At 40.2% G+C, this 18,503-nt stretch overlaps 1 protein-coding gene across 7 annotated transcripts in view; it reads left to right on the top strand.

The window, feature by feature from the left end:
- VWA3B (von Willebrand factor A domain containing 3B) overlaps nt 1-18,503 on the top strand; it is a 204,133-nt gene that overhangs the window by 167,771 nt on the left and 17,859 nt on the right. For 6 of the 7 annotated variants that reach the window (XR_008417819.1, XR_008417818.1, XR_008417821.1 and 3 more), the window contains exon 23: nt 15,868-15,979. The exons of the other annotated variant lie outside the window; for it this stretch is intronic. Coding sequence is in view for 2 of the 6 variants with exons in the window: in XM_053890614.1 (XP_053746589.1) it covers nt 15,868-15,979 (112 nt within the window). In the remaining 4 variants the exon portion in view is untranslated. The remainder of the gene's footprint in view (nt 1-15,867; nt 15,980-18,503) is intronic. 7 annotated transcript variants of the gene reach the window in all.

Below are 18,503 nucleotides of genomic sequence, written 5' to 3'. Positions count from 1 at the left end.
ATATTACTAGTATTTGTCTCACAGGGTTATTATGGGAGTAAAATGACTTCTTAAAGTACTTCATGTTGAAAGCCCCCCCCAAGTGTTAGTAATTATTACTAATAAAACAAACTTTTCAAAAAGAAAAAAATGATTTCTAATCCAACTGCCTTATTATTACCACTTTGGATCACTTACTTTTAGCTTTCTTTTCCTCCTTGAATAAATTTTTTATATAGAAGCAGTCATAAGCTCCATAATTATTTCATATTCTCCTCTTTTCTTTAATTATAGGTGATACACAGCGTTATATTAGTTTCAAGTGTACAATATAGTGCTTTGACAATTTAGTATGTTATGCTATGCTCATCACAGTGTAGATACCCTCTGTCACCATACAACACTAGTACGGTACCATTGACTATATTCCCTATGCTGTACGTTTCATCCCCAGGACTTATTCATTCAGGCCTGTACCACTTCCTCCCCTTTACCCCTTTTGCCCATCCCCAACCCCTTTCTCTCTGGCAGCCATCAGTTTGTTCTCTGTATTTATGGCTCTGTTTCTTCTTCTTTTTGTTTGTTCATTTGTTTTGTTTTTTAGATTCCGCATATAAATGAAATCATATGGTATTTGCCTTTCTCTGTCTGACTTATTTCACTTAGCATGATACCCTCTAGGTCCATCCATGTTGTCACAGATGGCAAGATTTCATCCTTTTTATGGCTGAGTAATATTCCATTGTGTATGTGTGTGTATGCCACATCTTCTTTATCCATTCATCTATCAATGGACCCTTGGGTTGCTTCCACATCTTGGCTACTGTAAATAATGTTGCAATAAACATAGGGGTAAGGTATCTTTTTGAATGAGGATTTTCATTTTCTTTGGGTAAACACCCAGTGATGGAATTACTGGATCATATGGCAATTCTATTTTTTAATTTTTGAGGAACGTCCATACTATTTTCCACAGTAGCTGCATCAATTTACATTCCCACCAACAGTGCACAAGAGTTCCTTTTTCTCCACATCCTCACCAACACTTGTTATTTCTTGTCTTTTTGATACTAGCAATTCTCACTGGTGTGAGAGGATATCTCCTTGTGGTTTTGGTTTACATTTCCCTGATGATGAGTGATATTGAGAATCTTTTTATGTGTCTGTTGGCCATCTGTGTGTCTTCTTTGAAAAATGTCATTTTCTGCTTTTAAGTTAGCATTTTCTCATATACTTTCTCTGTGTTTTGCGACTCTCAGATTGACTTTTTGTGACTACATAATATTTCATGGTGTGTATTATACCATGATTTATTTAATTCTTCACTGAATGTTAGACATTTGGGATATTTTTCAGTTTTCTCTTTCACACATCTTAATGGCTTCCATGGTGTATTTTTTTGTTAGGACAGATTCTTAGGAGTGGAATCCTTTGTTCAAAGGACATGAATATTTTGGGGCTCTAAATACTTGTTACCAATATAACACCCCCTTTCTGACTGTACATGGGTGTGTGTGGACCTGGAATAGATCGTCTTAAATCTTACTGAATTCTATATACTTTTTTTATATTCACTATATATTCACTAACAGATATACCCCCAAAGAACTAACCCTTGAGATTCATCTTTTTTGGATTTAGTCTTTGCTAAGTGATACTGGCTTTGCTTGATTTAAAATTTAAAAAAAATTTTTTTTTAATTAGAGAGAGACCATGAGTGTGGGAGAGGGGCAGAAGGAGAGAGAGAGAGAGAGAGAGAGAGAGAGAGAGAGAATCTTAAGCAGGGGCAGAAGGAGAGAGATAATCAATGCAGGGCTTGATCCCGTGACCCTGGGATCATGACCTGAGCCAAATTCAGAAGTTAGATGCTCAACCAACTGAGCCACACAGGCTCCCCTGGCTTTCCTTGATTTTAAATTCTGCATTTGCTGCTCTGGATTCTTGGATTCTCTTTTGGTTTTGTTTGTTTTTCTTTATTTTTCCCCTACAAATCACACTTTCCCCCTCCATTGTAGAAAAGTGTCTTTGTGCAGAAAGCAAAAATTTTATCACAAAACATCTTATGCCTATTAATGTTATTCAAACAAAGTGACTTCCCCAAAGAATTATTTAGTATTCCCTTGGGAGGCACCATATGAGGCCTTCAAACATGTGGCTGTCTGTTGGCCCTCCTCACTGGATGCCCTGTGGGTACCCAAGGGTCAAGAAGACAAAGTGAATAATTAACTGTCCCTGAAAACCTGCTCTTGCTACATCCATTGTTAAAGTTTCTACTGAGAAGTTTTGAAAAGTCATACAGAATGATGTCTCCAAGCCATTTGATTATTAGTGATCTTAGAATAATTTCAGTGGAATTGTGGGAACAGAAACCAGTTTGCAGTGGGTGTAGTGGGTAGAAGTGAAGAAAAGTAAGTACAGGAAGTAAAAATTTTGTTTCAAGATCTTCATAAAGAAGGAAAGGAAGAAGAGATGGTGGGAACTTGAGGCATGAGCTAGAGTGAGAGAAGACAGTGCATGTAATGGTATCAGTGGGTCCACTGCTGCCCCCTTCTTGGTCGGGGGCTAAGGCTCTCCCTTTACCACCCTGCCCCCACATAGGGTGTGTAAAGTCCCCACTGTCTGTTCCAATGAGGTCCATGTGCTCAGGACAGTTTTCCACTGGTAATGAATGGGAGGAGGGGGTATCATACTTGGCATCTTCTCTTCAGAGTTCTTTGCACTCTTAGCATGGCCCTCGGCAATGGGATAGTTTGTATAGTGTTTTCTTATAATGATATTTCTCCTCATGATGTGTGATGTATTATGAGATGTTTTTATTCCATGTCTGCCATGCTCCACTGGTTTGACTTCATAATCCACTAACAGGTCTCAATCTCCTCTTGTGACAAACATTGGTTGGAACCAAAGCTCAAGATGGCAAGGGCTTGTGAGACCCCTAGGGGGAAAATTCACCACAGATGAAAGTCATTTTCACTGACTCATATATAAACATAGTCTGATCATAAATTCCTTCAGCAAAGGCCAAAGATTTTGATGAATGATTGTAAACTGGGGAGCAAGAAAGCATCTGTTTTTTTTATTAAGGTCCCCTAGAGTTTATTGATAACATGTAGCAAAAGGTGACTAAAGTTTGTTAGGAATGGGCATCTAATCGGAAAGCCCACACACAGTCAGAAGGGAGTGGCCAGTGGATTTGGTCCATGCCACAGCATGCTATGGAGTCTGGATGTCTGTGACTCTCTGATCTGTAGTCACCCCACTGGTTCCTGAGTTTGGGGCAGCTTCGTGACTTTTCTTGTTGATCAAGATCAAATGTGGGAAGAAGTGGCTGTACATGTTAGTGTTGGGCTAGCCTGTACCTTGCTTTTTCTACTCAAGCTTTACCTGGTAGTCTTTTGCTGGCCTCAGGATCAGACCTGAGGGGAGAACCATCATCCCACCTGCTCTGCCCACCATGGTCACATTCTGCACATAACTAAAGAATTGCTTCCCCTATTTCCATAATCTGCTAGTTCTGTGGTGTCCCTAGAGACAGGTGCTTGGCTCACTGACCACATAATGAAAAGAAATCTGAAGGCTGAAAATTTAAATTCCCCTTGAAAACTACCTCTGCTCACTCTTCTTTTATTGCCATGATTGCAGATTTCACCATCATTGGCTAATCAGAGCTATGCTATGGTAGAAATCACCACTGGGCATCTGAATTATAATTAACCTTCCATAGTTCTCCCTGGGAGCCTGGTCTAGGCAGCCCAGCCATGGTATCCTACATTTCCTTACTACCTAAGCGTTGTTCTCCAGAGCAAATCCTGCAGAACCCAGGCCCAGAAAGACCCAACAGGCTCTCCATACTCATAACATTGACCCAAGCCTTGGAAAATCTGGAAGCAGAAAATCTTGTGAAGCTGTAAGCACCTGTAAGCAACCCTAAAAGAGGTCATGGAAACATAGCTACACAGTCGGCTACCCATGTTTATTTCTCCAAGTTGTGACTAGAAAGGAATCTGGAGTCTGTGGCCTTTAGGAATGGTGCAATGAGTGCTCCACTCCGTGAGAAATCATCCAAGAGAAAGAGTGTAGGGAGGATACAGGTGAGGCTGGGTGAGGTGGAACTTGGAAAGTGAGAGAAGGAGAGAGACCATTTGGATTGGAAAACACTGTCAGGAAAACAGTGAGTTTGGCACTGTATAGGAGAATGTTGGTTGGAAAGACTTAGACATTTCTTTGAGTTGTATAAAATGGAGTCAGAATAGGGGCACCTGGATGCCTCAGTCAGGTGCATCTGACTCTGATTTTGGCTCAGATCATGATCTCAAGGATGGTGAGATCTAGCCCTGAATCAGGCTATGAGCTGTCAGAGCTGTCTCTCTCTCTGTCTCTCTCTGTCTCTCTCTGTCTCTCTCTCTCTCTCTGTCTCTCTCTCTCTCTCTCTCTCTGCCCCTCTTCTACTCGTGCTCTCTCTGTCTCTCAAAATAAATAAATAAACATTTTTAAAAAATAAAATAAAGGGTCCCTGGGTGGCTCAGTCAGTTAAGCATCTGACTCTTGGTTTCCACTCAGGTCATTATCTCACGTTTTGTGAGTTCTTGCCCATATCGGGCTCTGTGCTGACAGCGTGGAGCCTACTTCAGATTTTCTCTCTCTCTCCTCTCTCTGCCCCTCCCATGCTCTCTCTCTCTTTCTCAAAATAAATAAATTTTAAAATAAATAAAATAAAAAATAAAGGGAGGAAGGAGGCATCCCACCAGAATCCTTTACAACTAGTCAACCTTCCTCATTCCACTAGAAAAACTTGAGTCCGTTCTGCTGATACTCGAGTATGGTAGGAATACTTTCTAGCAATTGTGAATTGCTTTTCAGTAGCACATAAGATTCCCTGGTGTCTGGGCGGAGTATTAACAAATCTGGGCTGTGCATCAGTGATGTTGCCATCACAGGAAAAATGACCCCTGCACATTCAAGCCAGCACCTTGGAGATAGTTAACTTCTGGGAAAGGGACCCCATATGGGCCCTTGAGGGATGATGGTAGATGTGGCCAGGTGGGGCTGAAGTCTCAGAGAGAGAGGTGCTCCAACGGGACAGGTGGGGGTGCCGAAGGGAGAGTGCTGCCAGCCTCGTGATCGTCCCACAGTCAGCTGAGGTCTTAAGGAGAGAATCCTGATCGGGAATACCAGTCCCTGGAAGGAATTGAAAGAAGGGAAGAAAAACTCCCACCAACTCTAAATATTATCTAAAAAGTTTCCTGTCTAGTATCCTGATGTTTTGGAGTGGGAAGGTGACTATCAGCTCTGGGGATCCCTGAGGTGACAAAAATCACAGCCAGAATGTCTCTTCATCCTAAAGCTGAATAAAACCCTCTTTGCTGGAGCTTTTAGCTGGGCAGACCTCAGCATTGTCCTGTACTAGGTTTTTTTCATAAGCACAAATCCTACCCTCAGCAGGTTTAAGTATGGTCATTGACCTCCCTGTCTGGAGTAGAACTGAGTGTGGAGGGTTTATCAATAGGGGCCAAGCAGGAAACAGAATCCCATTCAGTCAGTTCAAGTGAAGAAATGGAGGGACTGTTTGTAGAGGTGGACGTAGGTCTAGGGCGGCCAAAGGGATTCAGGGCCCCCAGCAACCAGCAATAGCAGGAAGTTGTCGTTACCCCTAGACCTGAAGGGGTGGAAGGAAATGGTACTCCTGGAGCCCTGTAAGATCTGAATCTACTAGCAGGAGTGGGAGATAGTTCTAGAGAGACAGGGCAGGGAAGGAGTATGGAACCGACACCCCAGTCTTTTCTCCTCCTGCTGCCCTCTGACCTCTGGCCTGCCATTGGCTCCCCCTGTCTAGAAGCTGGCCAGCAAGGTAAATACATAAGGTGGTGTCATCCATGGGGTCACCCTCTTGAGGTATGGAGCAGGGCAGGGCAGAATGGATTTGGGGGCAGGTAGGTGGAGTAACCACAACAGAGGTCTTGAAAAGTTTTCTTAAAGACCCAGCATTTATTTTTATACTGTAGCCTTGTGTGAGATATATATTTGTATACAGCAGATAGCTGGTTGTGGTCCACACTCCAGGCAGTGACACAAAAGTAGCTCCAGTGTGTGGCATTTGTTCATGGGGTAGCAACATATGGATAACTGAATCAGTAACATCTGAGTTACAGATTAGAATTTTCAGATTTAACTATTTAAAACACTTCAAATTTTTCTCTTTGATTTTTTCCTAAAGGCGTAGTGAAGAAATATTCCCTGAGAAGATGTTACAAGTTTGGTCTTCAAGCTAGGAAAATAATTTTATGCAGCATCTAATGCATATATATCAGTTCCTTTGCCACTACCAAAAAAAAGAAGGGGGAGGGGGAAGAGAAGGAGGAGAAAGAGAAGAAAAAAAGAAAATTCTTTTTTTTTCCCCACAAAAGCCCTTTGAGTTGCTATTGATTAACGTTAATTGGAGATTTTACTTTCAGAGTGGTTGACTCCATGGCCCAGCGTTGCACGCACGGTATTGGGGAGCAGAGGACTGTTTTGTGGTTCAGGGTTTCATCCTGTGGTTGGTTTCCTGTGTTTCCTAAGGAGCCACTCACATTGCACCAGAACCAGAAACTGGGAGGAGAGTAAGGCCAGACAGCTCAGCCACTCAGCAGCCATCTGCTCAGGAAGCAGCCCCCAGGAGAGGGAAGTGAAAACTGCAGGGAAGTTCTGGGGATGTGTGTTTCACATGCTGTGTTTTCTAAAGTTACACCATTCCCTGAGGAAGAATGGAACACCACCTCCAGAAAAGCACTCTCCGTCCCCTCCTTTGGATTTTAAAGCAAGGCTAGGTGTCCAAGACTCCTCACAGGAGATAATGATTCTCTCTTCATGTTCACCTGGCCACAGCATTCCCTTTAAGTCTTGGATTCGGGTGCGATATCCTTAGTGTCCCTGTGGGCCCCAGTGCTGACCTGCTGTGCTTCTGAGAGGTCTTGCAAGAGGACTTTGCCCAGGGCTGAGGCAGGACGTTCCCCTTAGAGCTTTACTCTTTGGCAAGATAAGTTTGCCTCCTGTTAAAATGCAAATGCCATGGGGTGCCTGGGTGGCTCAGTCGGTTAAGCGTCCGACTTCAGCTCAGGTCGTGATCTCGTGGTCCATGAGTTTGAGCCCCAAGTCCATGAGTTCGAGCCCCAAGTTGGGCTCTGTGCTGACAGCTCAGAGCCTGGAGCCTGTTTCAGATTCTGTGTCTCCCTCTCTCTGACCCTCCCCCCATTCATGCTCTGTCTCTCTCTGTCTCAAAAATAAATAAAGGTTAAAAAAAATTTTTTTTAATAAAAAAAAAATAAAATGCAAATGCCTTGGGAAGGGAAGCATACAAAGACTTCTGACTCATTTACTTGGGTGGTCACTTGGTGGCGGAGAGGGGCTGGGCAGGAGTGGGCCCACTCCTGATTTACATTTTCCTATAAGGTCTTTTCGTTCTTTTTGCAGAACCCATTTTTAAAAGAGAGGCAGACCCTAGATATTCTCAGGGTGGAGGAAACCCCTCTAAATCTAAATGAGGAGAGAGATAGTGAAGGTCAGCAGATGCTCCAGGCTGGCCCCATCCTTCTCACCAAGGTTTTAAAGAGAGTTGAATGATTTACAGAGACCAGTTTGCAAATGTTCTGGTCTTATATTTGGGTATCCTGGTGAGAGGAAAGGTCAAAACATACATGATACTACAATTGTTATCTTGATTATAGCAGTCACAGACTTTAGTTGGTTTTTAAGACAAAACATGGACAGAGAAGCATGTTGGAGCTGCTGGGTGGCAGCAGTTCAATGATTTAGGGCAGAAAAAAATATTTAGTAGTCGTTTCATAACAAGATTTGGAGCCAAAGATTAGTTCTAGTTAAGTTGTAGAAATGCATCCTATATGTAGTGTGGAAGCACATTGCTAAATGGGAAATTTTAAAGCATCAAACATTTACTAACTTCACTGTCCCCACCAATGAAAACCTGAGCATGTGACCTTGAAATTAAGTCATAAATGAAAGGAGGGTGGCACCATTTTGGATCCTGCTCTACATCACCTGGTAATCAAATCTGGTAAGGAAATGAATTGGATTCTCTGAATTTTGGAAACAAGGAAAAATCAAATTACCCAGTGGACAGCATCCTTACCGCCAGGATCATTGCCTGTCTGACTTCCCCACTGAGATTGACACACAGCTATTCTCATGCACCTAAGCCTAGAGATATGTTGCCTTATCTATTTAGTGCTACCATTTTTGTTCCTACTCTCCACCCCTTCTGACTTTCATCCTCCATAGATTTCTTTTTAAAACTCAGACATGTTTGTATTTTGTGTGTGGATAGCTGAAGGCATGCCAGGAAAAGAACAGCACTGGGCACGTTCTTTGGTATAGGCTGTACAGTGTTTCTAAAGTCTTTGGCAAGATTCAAAAATTGTGGCACATGGCCTTTCTGGAAAGGTGCTGTCAACATTGTGGCTGAAGGAATGCTGTGTGTAGCTGTCCTTACTGCTACCCTTCCATCCCAGCAAACCAATGCTCTATTTCTGTGGAATGAACCATTGTACTAAAGCTGGCCCTGTAGATTTGTTTCCTGTGGCTACTCTACTTAATCTGTGATGTAGCGGAATTGATTGTGCAGTGGTGTGGGTGAATCATTGAGTGTAGAGTGAATAGTTCTTCCATAAAGCTCCATGTTGTGGAAACAACCAGAAATGAATTGTTGCCAATAGTAGTAACAGTTGGAAACAAAAGAAGAGTAAACATGTTGCATGTACAAAGTTCTTTGGTACTGGAATGGTCCTTTCAGGTGAACCCACAGGTGTATGAGTGATTTGAAGGTAGGCAATACTTTTCAGTCATTTAGAAAGGCATTTTCTTAGGTGGCATTTTCTATTCGTAAAAAAATGAACATCATAGTGCTCTGTGTCGCTACTGTTCAGTGTTGCTCGTGCAGGGAAGGTCTTCACAGAGTGAACGGTGGTTCTATATCAGATGAATTGGGAAGTGAGTGACAGCTATAGAGAAAAAAGATCTCTCTGATGATTTCAGGCCATTGACTTCGCGGATTTGTACCTGTGAAAATATAGAAAGCATTTTCATTGGTTAGCTTCTGGCTAGGATGTTGAGAGAATCGATATTTGGAATCTAGAGATGAAGGGGGCTAGTTAAATAAATGCGATTATACTCATTTAGAATTTTTTAAAGGAACTTTAAATGTATCTAGGCATAGATTCTAGTAAGTGGCTTATCTGTTATATTGTTGAAATCTGAAGGGGGGAATTGCCTTTCTGGGATCAATGTGGACATCTTTTTGGAAATCAAGGTAATATCCATCTGGAGGTGAAAAGGCTATCTGGTGACCTCCATAGTTGCCTGGTCTGTGATGTGGACACTGGCAGCATGAAGGAAGGTGGCTTTGTAAGTTAAACTTTATATAGAGATGAGGTTTTTAAGCAACAGGTGATTTTACTTGGTATGTTCAAGATTCCCAAGATTCTAAATTCTATTAGGGGTGAGAATACTTTACATGGAGTCTTCCGTCGAGGAACTGATTGTAGGAAACTGTGGTGTGTGTGTCTCTTTGGAGTGTTATGATGGAACACTGAGTTACTCATGTTCATGGCTCTGGTTGTTGTGTTTCCCTTATATTGTGAAAACTGCAAACAAAGATATGCTAGTATCCTGTCTTTGTATACACACAGCCCGACAGTTTCTCTAGTAGTATAGAAAAAGTAATACCTAGGTTCTTCTGGGAAGAAATATGGAATTAGAAGATGTTAGAGATCATTTAGTTTGTACCATCTCTTTGCTTATGCAGAAATTGAAGCCCAGAAAGGTTAAAAGATTGCCCAAAGTCACACAGCCAGCTGGGCAGCAGTTGGTCATATTTCTCCTGTCTCCTGGTCCAGTCTCTGCCCTTTGAGGCCATTTCAGATTGTAGTAGGTCATTCTGAAGGACAGCTTAGGTTTCTCCTCTGGGTGAAAGCCCAGGAACAAACAGGTAACATTCACCTCTTTGACATAATAACTGCATCTGTAAAAATAGAAATTCCATGAGAATGAAGGGACTCCAGCAAAATCTGGTGAAAACGGAGCATCATAAACAGAAGGGTAGTATTCAGCTTACATTTCTGTCCATGGCTGCATAGGCCACAAGCAGCACAGGTGTGAAAGCTTGTTACGTATCCCACAATTCTGGGGCACCTGGGTGGCTCAGTCAGTTAAGTGTCCTTCTTTGGCTCAGGTCAGGATCTTATGTTTGTGGGTTTGAGCCCTGCATCAGGCTCTGTACTGATAGCTCAGAGCCTGGAGCCTGCTTCAGATTCTGTCTCCCTCTCTCTCTCTGCCCCATCCCCACTTGTGCTCTCTCTCAAAAATAAATAAATATTTAAATTAAATAAACATTAATTAATTAATTTAATAAACATTTAAATTAATAAACATTTAAAAATTACATATACATATATTTATATTTATATATCCATCCCACAGTTCTTTCAAGAGACCTTAAGCCTTTATTTAGTTCATTATTTCTTCTTTTCTGAGGCCCTGCCCTACATTTTCATCTCCCCAGAAATAAACCATACTCCCACTTCTTTTGATGAACCTGAAAAGCATCTCCAACCAGATCCAAATGATAGACGGCTGCAACAGAACCCAGTTACATAGGGCACCAGGGAAATGAGCCCAAATTATACTGAACATGAATTGCAACCCAAGACAAATTATGTTCACTAGGTGTATTTCAATTGTTACAGTCAATGTTTCATAAATTAGTCTTCCTTAACAGAAGACCTGTATATGAATGTTGAATACTTTATGTATAATATAGCTATAGCATTGTAAAAAAATGACACCAAAAAGCATGTGGAAGCACCTTATATTGGCTTTGTATCATGAAGGGCATTTTGATGGCCTGCAAAGAGAAGCTGGAGAGTGATGTCACGGGCACTCTGATTAGGATGGAGGACCCAAGAATTAATAAGTTAATGGTCAGGAAATTTAAAAATGAAAAAAAAATCTAAGGAAAAAAGTCCCCAGTTTCCACAATGTGGTGATTTGAAGAAAAAGACCTATTTGGTCTATGTTTTGATTTAAGAGTAGATTCAGAAGGTTCTGTGCTCATTCACTCATTCACCCCCACTGCATGCAAAATACCGTGAATAGTTACAAAGAGCAAACCAAAAGTAAACAGCTATCTATTTTTACCTTTAAAAAAACCCCCACAGGTTTATGGAAATATGATTTTCACACTGTAAAGTTTACCTATTTCAATTAAGTGATTTTTAGTAAAACTGACAGCTGTCAGCTACCACCACCAAAATCCAGTTTCAGAACACATCCATCACCCCAGAAAGATACCTCATGCCCATTTGCACTCAGTCTCTGTTTGCACCCCCAACCCCAGGTAACCACGCGTCAATTTCTGTCTCTATATATTTGCCTTTTCTGTACGTTTTATATATAAGTGGCTCAATAATATTTCATTGTATGGATATGTGACATTTTGTTTATCCATTTCCCCTGTTAATCAACATTTGCATTATTTACACTTTTTCATTATTGTGCATAATGCTGATACAAATACATAAAAGTCTTTGTGTGATAAAAGTTTTCATTTCTCTTGGCTAGATATCTAATAGTGGTATATCTGGGGTATATAGTAAATTTATGTTTAATTTTTAAAGAAGTTGCAAAAATTTTCCCCAAAGTGTTAAAAATCAATTGACCACGAATGTAATGATTTGTTTCTGGACTCTCAATACTGTTCCCTTGGCCATAGGACTATCTTCATGTCAATACTGCACTTTCTTGATTACGCTTTCTGATAATAAGTTTGGAATCAAGAAGTGTACGTCCTACAGGTTTGTTCTTTTTTCCAAATCGTTTTGGTGCTTTTAGTTTCAGTATCTCAATTTCTGCAAGAAAACCCAGAAAACAAAAAACTTACTGAGATTTTGATGTGAGTTATATTGGATCTAGAGATCAGTTTGGGAAAAATAGCTGTCTTAACTATATCAAATTTTCCAATCCATAAACATGATATGTCACTCCAATTGTTAGATCTTTCATTTCTCTCAGCAATCTTTTCTAGTTTTCATTGTATAGTTCTTTCACTTATTTTGATGTTTATTCCTAAATATCTGTTCTTTTTTGATACTGTTATAAATGAAACTCTTTTTTTTTTTAATTTTTTTAATGTTTATTTATTTTTGGAGAGAGACAGTGTGAGCAGGGGAGGGGCAGAGAGAGAGGGAGACACAGAATCTAAAGCAGACTCCAGGCTCTGAGCTGGCAGTACAAGAGCCTGTCACAAGGGCTCAAATTCATGAACTGCAAGATCATGACCTGAGCTGAATTTGGACTTTTGACTGAGGCACTCAGGTGCCCCTTGGTTTTCTTTTCTTTTCTTTTCTCTTCTTTTCTTTTCTCGTCTCGTCTCGTCTTGTTTTGTCTTGTCTTGTCTTGAGAGAGACAGAGCACAAGTGGGGGAGGGACAGAGAGAGAGGGAGACATAGAATCAGAAGCAGGCTCCAGGCTCTGAACTGTCAGCATAACAGCACAATGCAGTGCTCCAACTCACAGATCACATGATCATGACCTGCGCAGAAGTCACACACTTAGCCAACTGAGCCACCCAAGGGCCCCTTGGAGTTCTTTTCTTAGCTTTATTTTAAGATATTCATAGCTGGTACATGGAAATACAGTTGGTTTGTTTTTGTAGATCTATCTTGTATCATGACATCCTGCTGAGGTTGTTAATTAATTCTGGTAGTAGCTGGGTGGTAGTAGGCTGGGTGGTTTGCCATGTAGAAGATCATAGCATTCATGAATAAAGACAGTTTTATTTATTCCTTTCCAACCTGGATGCCTTTATTCTTTCCTTGCCCTGGTTGTACGCGCCAGAAGCTCAAGTACAATGTGTAGGAGGGGCAGAGTGCCTTGCCTTGTTTCTGATCTTAAGGGTTTTCATCATTAAGGATAATGTTTGCTGTAGGCTTTTCATAGATGATTTTCACTGAGTTGAGAAAGTTCCCTTCTGTTCGTAGTTTGTTAGGAGTCTTCATCATGAAAGGTGTTGGGTTTTGTCAACTACTCTTTCTCCATACGTTTAATAATATGGCCTTATCCTTTATTCTATTAATATGGTGTATCACATTAATTGATTTGTGGATGTTAAAACAGGTTTACATTCCTAGGGTGCTTGGTAATCATGTACAGTCCTTTTTGTACGTTGCTGGATTTATTTGCGAATAGTTTCTTACAGATTTTTTACATCTATATTCAAGAGGAGTATGTAGGTTCATAGTTTCCTTTTCTATGGTAGCTTTGGTTTGGGATTGGGGTGATACTTGGCCTTCCCTCTTGTAATATAAATGATCTTCCCAGTAATTTCTGATTTCCTGGGGTTCCTCTTTCCAGTCCTCCAGCCAGAACCTAAAGTTTTATGTTCTCAGCTCAGCTGCATGCCTCCACTTACTTACATCTGAAGCCAAACAGGGGCCAGGGAAAGAGAAAGAAAGAAAGAAAACTGAGGGTTCACTCACCCTCTTGTAACCTAGCACCACTAACCAGACAAGAAGATTCCCCTCCTTCAGAGATTTAGCTCCTTTGGACTCACACTGCCAACACTGATGCCCCTACCACAGGACTGCTTGTGGACTGGGGTCTGAGAAGAAGAGAAGGGGATTTCTATAATTTTTGTGAGTGTTAGGAGTTCCTTTTCCCATTAAGCCAGAACTACAGGGCTTCTCCTAGAGCCCTCTGTCTGCACCCTGGTGCCACTGCTGTGTTTTGGGCGGCCTTGTGATCAGGCCGTGAAATACCAGAGGAAGAAAATGGTAAACTTCTCACCAGTCTGTTAGTACTTTGAAGTTAAGTCTTCTTTCCCAAGCCATTTGTTATTTGCCTTCCAGAATGATAAAATAGATCTTACCTAGAAACTCAAATGCTGCATGTCTGTTTTTTAAATCTTGTTTTCTAATAATTCATTTTAAATTTATTTTACAGGAGCACTGGTTCTAAAATTTATTGGAAGTAAAGCATAATGACTGTTCTGGTTGATGTAATGGGGGCTTTGGGGTTTGGGGGAGTGGAGGATATAGTGGGGACTGGGTCTTTCTACTAGTGATCGTCAACAAGCATATAGAAAACAGGATTTTAAAGTTAGACTTTACAAATCAAAATGATGCTACCAGTTTCTTCGTGTAGTGGACACAGCATGACATTCACTTCAAGTCTTGAGTCATACGGTACCATTTGAACATTACAAAGCGGTCCTTTCCTTTACTTTTTCTGAAATTGCCTGTGGTAAAATTTTCCCAGAGAGATTATAATTGAGCTGGGCTTTGAATGAGTTATCTGAACAGGAAGGATGTTGCTCATTTTTTAAAAATATTTTTTCTCAAAAAATTAATAAATAAAAAATAAAAGTCTTTTTCCTCTGTATTCTTCAGATTAGATAATTTCTGTTGATTCATCTTCAAGTTTCTTTCTTCTGTCATATCAATTCTGCTATTGAGCCCTTCCAAATACTGTGGTTTTTTACTCCTAAAATTTTTAATTTTTTTAAAATGGTTTCTATTTCTCTGCTGAAAACAACTACCTTCCCATTCATTTCAAGAATTCAACCTCATGTACCATGGTTATAACTGCAGATTTAAAGTCTTTATCTGATTATTCTAACACCTGGGTAATCTCAGGATTGTGATCTATTGATCACCTTTTAACTTGAAAATCAGTCATATTTGCTTGCTTTTTAAAACCTTTTTTATGTTTTTATCTTATTTTTGAGAGAGAAAGAGAGAGAGAAAGCGAGCGAGCAAGTGGGGGAGGGGCAGGAAGAGAGGGAGACACAGAATCTGAAGCAGGCTCCAAGCTCTGAGCTGTCGGCACAGAGCCTGACGTGGGCTCGAACTCACAGACCATGAGATCATGACCTGAGCTGAAGTCAGATGCTTAACCGACTGAGACACCCAGGTGCCCCTGCTTGCTTTTTAAAAGTATGTTGCAGAGGCGCCTGGGTCTTTTAGTCAGTTGAGCATCCAGCTTCAGCTCAGGTCATGATCCCGTGGTTTGTGGGTTTTAGCCCCACATCAGGCTCCGTGCCAACAGCTCAGAGCCTAGAGCCTGCTTCAGATTCTGTCTCTCTGTCTCTGTCTCTCTGTGTCTCTCTCTCTCTCTGCGCCTTCCCCACTTGTGCTCTGTCTCTGTCTCTCAAAAATGAATAAATGTTAAAATAATTATAAATAAATAAATAAATAAATAAATAAATAAATAAATAAATAAATAAATAAATGTATGTATGTATGTATGTAGTATTCTGGATTGTATCTGTATATACTGAATATTATGTTTTAAGACCGTGGATCCTGTTTAAATTCTCTGGAAAAGGTTGACTTTTTTTATGTGTTAACATTTTGATTAGTCTTAGGCTGCAAATTCTGTCTCACTTCTTATAGACACTGGTTCCCATATATCAGTTCAATTTTATTTTATTATTTAAAAATTATTTTAATGTTTATTTATTTTTGAGAGAGAGAGAGACAGAGTGTGAGCAAGGGAGGTGCAGAGAGAGGGAGACACAGAATCCTAAGCAGGCTCCAGGCTCCCAGCTGTCAGCACAGAGCCCAACATGGGGCTCAAACTCACAAGCCATGAGATCATAACCTGAGCTGAAGTCAGACGCTTAACTAAGCCACCCAGGCACCCCATTAGTTCAATTTTAAAAGCTTATTCCCAATAACATAGAACAGAAAGTACTCCAGAATGATTATACAAAGTATATGTATATTCTCTAATTTTTGATAGTGCAATTCTTAGTAGAGAATCCCAGGCTACCCTGTATCTGTGATTTTCACTGTCTGTGTTGACTTTTTAAATCAATTATTAATGTTTTATATTTTTTAGCAACAGAAATCTCCAGGAAATCCAACAAATAAAATCAAATCAAAAAAATTGGATCCTCTCAAAGGCCAGAAAGTTATTGCAAGATGTGATGAAAATGGCTTTTATTTTCCAGGTAGATAATCTATTTTGTAAGATTCTTTTGTTAACTAATATGATATCAGGGACCTGAGGTTCTTAAACTGTGCTTTCCCTAGAATACTACATTTCATAAGCTGTACTAAGATATTCTACTTCTAAAATAAAATAATGATGGGTTTCTACTTATATTTGTAGGGGGGGAAATAGCCAGAAAATATATTTCATCTTTCATTTGTTTAGTAAAAAATTTTACTATACATGTATTATGTTCTATGTATGTAATATTCCTAAAGTGTTGGTCTCGCATAGTGAGCAAGCAGACGAAAATTCTTGTCTTCATGGAGTTTACATTCTACTGAGAGACACAGACAAGCAAGCAAATAAATGCAATGTGTAGTGTGTCAGATATAGTACTGTAGAGAAAAATCAAGCTACAAAGGGAATTGAGAGTGTCAAGGTAAAGGCTGCAATTTCAAATATGGTGGTCAATGAAGAGCTTCTGGGGAAAGTGATGTATGAGTAACACTTAAAGAAGGAGAGGCAAGTCATTAAATTATCTCGGGGGAGGGAGTTCTGAGCAGAAGGAATAGCACTGCAAAGTCCTGAGGCTGGAGTGCATATTGGTGGAAGAGGCCAGTGTGGCTGAACCTGAGAGCTTTTCCCAAGAATTTCCTGGGACATGTGATCCTGAAGGAATCAGCCAGGTGACGTTCAAGTGAGAGCTTTGTAGACAGTGAAAATAATATGTATCTAGAGGTGGAGAAAAACATTTTATATCTGGCAAAATAAAGCAGAGTATGGCTGGAACCTAGAATGCAAAGAAAGATAGGAAATAATAAAGGTCTTCAGAGAGGTAAGTATGAGGCCATTCATAAAAGGTTATGTTAAGAAGTTTGGATTTTACTGGAGAGCCACATTTAAAGCAAGGAAAAACATAGTCACGCTTGAAGTTCACAAAAGCTCTCTCCCATTGTTGTGTAAAGAGTGGATATGGAGTGGGTTGGTTTGGGCCATGTGGTAGATAGTGGTACCTACATGAGATGTTGGTAAGGACTGGAAGACAATGATGTGTCTGGAACATGATGAATTGTAGGTACACTACTTATGTGTTGATGTCTCAAAAATATCTGTCTCCAGACAGATTTTCTTCTTGAGACTCTAGGCCCCTATCTCCAAATGCTTCCAATGCTGAAGTTGTCAGAAAAGCAATTAGAGATAAGGACCTAGAGTCTCAAGAGGAAATCTGTCTGGAGATAGAGATTTTTGAGACATCAACACATAAGTGTCATTGATATCATATAAGGGCCTATAAGGGAAAAGAGAGCTTAGGGAAAAAGCCCTAGGAAGATCCATGGGGCAAGAAGATGATACCACAGAAACATAGCCAGTCTTGCATAGGCATTATCTGTCAATCACCAGTGAAAAGAATCATCCTTTATTAATGAAATTTAATTAAATCTTTTTAATGGGAAGAATACTTTAGCAGGAGTTTTAGTTTTTGGTAGGCATGTGTGGAGAACTGACAGCTAGGATATTTTATTTGAAATTTGCTGAATGTGCTTTGGAGTTGACTGGATGAGAGTAATTAAATACAGATCTGAGCATTTGAGATGAGCATATAAGCCAAGGCATGAAACTCTTGTTTGCAAGAGCAGGGTCTGAAAACCTTCCGTTTCTTTGGGACCCAGATTTGTGAGGTGAGGATTACGCAGAGCTCCCCTTACTTGGTTTTCTGAATTGGAGCCCTAGAGAGGGGTCAGAGACTAATTTGGCAGTTGAATGGAAATGCAGGAAAGGACTAAATTCCAAATGGCTGCATTAGGGCTTGGTATCAATTTGCTGGCCAGGGTTCTGGAGAAAAGTAGAATGCCTCAAACTTTCACTTGGCACCATCCCTGTGTGACAAGAAATGCCAGAGACCTACTGCTGCCAAGGTGGGGAAGTAGAGGAAACAGGTATAACCAGGGCCACATGCAATACCTGAGATCATGTCAGCAATGATTATTGCCCTGTTTTGTTTTATTTTGTTTTGTTTTGTTTTGTTTTGTTTTGTTTTAAATGTGCAATTAGAGGCAGAGAGCACAGACCCCCTAACAGTTGCATGGGATCTGGCTATTCCAGAATTTTTCATTTGCAGCTGTGTTTAAACTCAAGTAAGACAGTTTGGAGGAAATACATTACTCGTATAATCAGTCATTTCTATTAGTGGCTCGTTAGTAAACACTGACTCAGACAATTAAATGCTAATGCATGTGTTACTGGATGTACTTAGTTTTCGTTCCCTCTCCCCTCAATGAATCTTTAATCAGGAATTTCAACCCTACCATCATAGACTTAATCCCTACCATCATAGACTTAAAAAATAATTTCAGACTTAAAGGAAAGTTGCAAGAATAGAGAACTTTTGTATACTCTTTACCCAGATTTGCCAATTTTTAATTTTGTCATGTTTATTTTACCACATTTATTATTTTATTTTATTCCCTTTCTTTCTCTCTACTTATCTCAACACATACACATTATTTTTCTGAACTATTTGAGATTAGGCAACATTGTTG

The sequence above is a fragment of the Panthera pardus genome, unplaced genomic scaffold, assembly GCF_024362965.1.
Source record: "Panthera pardus isolate Hobbes unplaced genomic scaffold, ASM2436296v1 HiC_scaffold_25, whole genome shotgun sequence".
NCBI lineage: Eukaryota > Metazoa > Chordata > Mammalia > Carnivora > Felidae > Panthera > Panthera pardus.
This window is presented reverse-complemented; position numbering and strand designations above follow the sequence as displayed.